Source organism: Otolemur garnettii, unplaced genomic scaffold, assembly GCF_000181295.1.
Source record: "Otolemur garnettii isolate 467f Iridium unplaced genomic scaffold, OtoGar3 scaffold00005, whole genome shotgun sequence".
Classification (NCBI taxonomy): Eukaryota; Metazoa; Chordata; class Mammalia; order Primates; family Galagidae; genus Otolemur; species Otolemur garnettii.
Genome location: NW_003852400.1, coordinates 5,320,145 through 5,321,838, shown reverse-complemented (window position 1 = coordinate 5,321,838; position 1,694 = coordinate 5,320,145). Strand labels below are relative to the sequence as shown.

General features: G+C 47.7%; 1 protein-coding gene across 1 annotated transcript in view; it reads left to right on the top strand.

The window, feature by feature from the left end:
- Nucleotides 1–151: 151 nt before the first annotated feature.
- PMPCB (peptidase, mitochondrial processing beta subunit) overlaps nt 152–1,694 on the top strand; it is a 23,894-nt gene continuing 22,351 nt past the window's right edge. Inside the window, exons 1-2 of the mRNA XM_023518751.1 lie at nt 152–253; nt 1,160–1,300. Coding sequence (XP_023374519.1) covers nt 152–253; nt 1,160–1,300 — 243 coding nt within the window. The remainder of the gene's footprint in view (nt 254–1,159; nt 1,301–1,694) is intronic.

Sequence of the window (1,694 nt, the reverse complement as noted above, 5' to 3'; positions counted from 1 at the left end):
CCGCCCAGAGTCACGCTCAGATCTCTACTCCTCCCATGACTGCCTCAAGGAGTGTCATTCCCCTCGCGGCCACAAGGTGGGGACCGCCTCTTGCTCTGGGACGTCAGGTCACGACCCCGGAAGCACATCCTCCACCTTGTTTTTAGCGGACATGGCGGCAGCTACAGCTCGAGCCGTGCTGTTCCCGGCTGTGCGGCGGCAGCTCTGGGGTTTCGCCGAGAGGCTCCGGGGGGTCAGAGGCAGCGCTGGGCGGGTGAGCATCCCTCCACTGCCCTGGGCGCCGTCCTGCGCCTCTTCCGCCGTATCCGGTTCAGCGACCCAGCGGACCCCAACGGCTGGCCTGTCCGAGACCCGCGGGGGCCGGGCGGGCTGCGGCCGTCGCCACGTGACCGCTGGAGCCGGGGGAGGATGCGGCCTTCCGCCCCCCGCCAGCTTCTCGGGAGTCACTATAAACCGTGCATGTTGAGCACTAAAACCGTAGTGGTTGGAAATTGCGGGAAACTGAAAAGTGAAATAGTTATTGCCCCAGAGTCCTGCTTTTTGTCAAAGACTGAGCTTCATCCTCACCTGGGCTTCCCACTGATGGGGTGATAGTTAAAGGAAAATTTTGTCAGCATTTGATTTTTCTCATGAGAGAGCCTCTACCTTTCTCTAAGGGATATGTCTATGGGACTTTACGTATAAAGGGAAAGAAAAACTGAAAGGCGTTAGTCATAGTTAACAAGCCAGTCAGCCAAAGTGTATTTTGAGTATTGGACCATCTTTCTATTCTCTTTTTCTATCCGTTTCAAAACTTGTTGCTTTTCTTGAACAATGAAAAGCGGGCCCATTTTTCCCTTTTCTCTTTCCTTTTTCTTTTAACCCCCTGCGTGTTTTCTTCGTAATGAATGTTTAACATTTCCTGGAGCGGTATTAAAATAAAGTCAGTTTATGTACAGGTAGTATAATTCCATCATCTCTAAGTGAAGGGCATGTTTATTATAATGTTGCTGGCTTTAGGACAGTGGTTGGTGAAGGAAGTTTCTAAGCCAGGGAAACAAGCGGAGAGATTATTTTGTACAGACAGTCGATTTGAGATAGATTGGTTTTATAATTGACATTTAATAGAACATTAATAATACACTTTGCTGCTTCTCTTCTACTCCTTGCCATCAACCAGCCATTGTATTTTGGAGGGAACAGATTGAGAAGTACACAGGCTGCTACACAAGTTGTTCTGAATGTTCCTGAAACACGAGTGACACGTTTGGAAAATGGACTCAGAGTGGCTTCTGAAGACTCTGGGCTCTCAACATGCACAGTAAGTGATTCAGGCAACCTTCTCTGAGTGATCTCTCATTTAAGAGAGAACAAATTGTTGATCTTCTTTAATAGGCAGTAATTTTGCCTTGACAGGTTTCTGTGAGTTGTGAATCTTTGTCCGGTGAGGCTTAGTTACAGGGTGCATAAATAGCTTGTTATACTGTCTGCATCTGGTTGTTGTATCCTGTTATTATTTATTATTTGTAATAACAAAAGAGGTATATTTGCTGGGCTACCCCGTGCCAGGTGTTTTTATACACACTGTCTTATTTGATCTTTTTTTTTTTTTTTTCTTTTTGAGACAGAGCCTCAAGCTGTTCCCCTGGGTAGAGTGCCGTGGCATTACAGCTCACAGCAACCTCCAACTCCTGGGCTCAAGCGAGTCTCCTGCC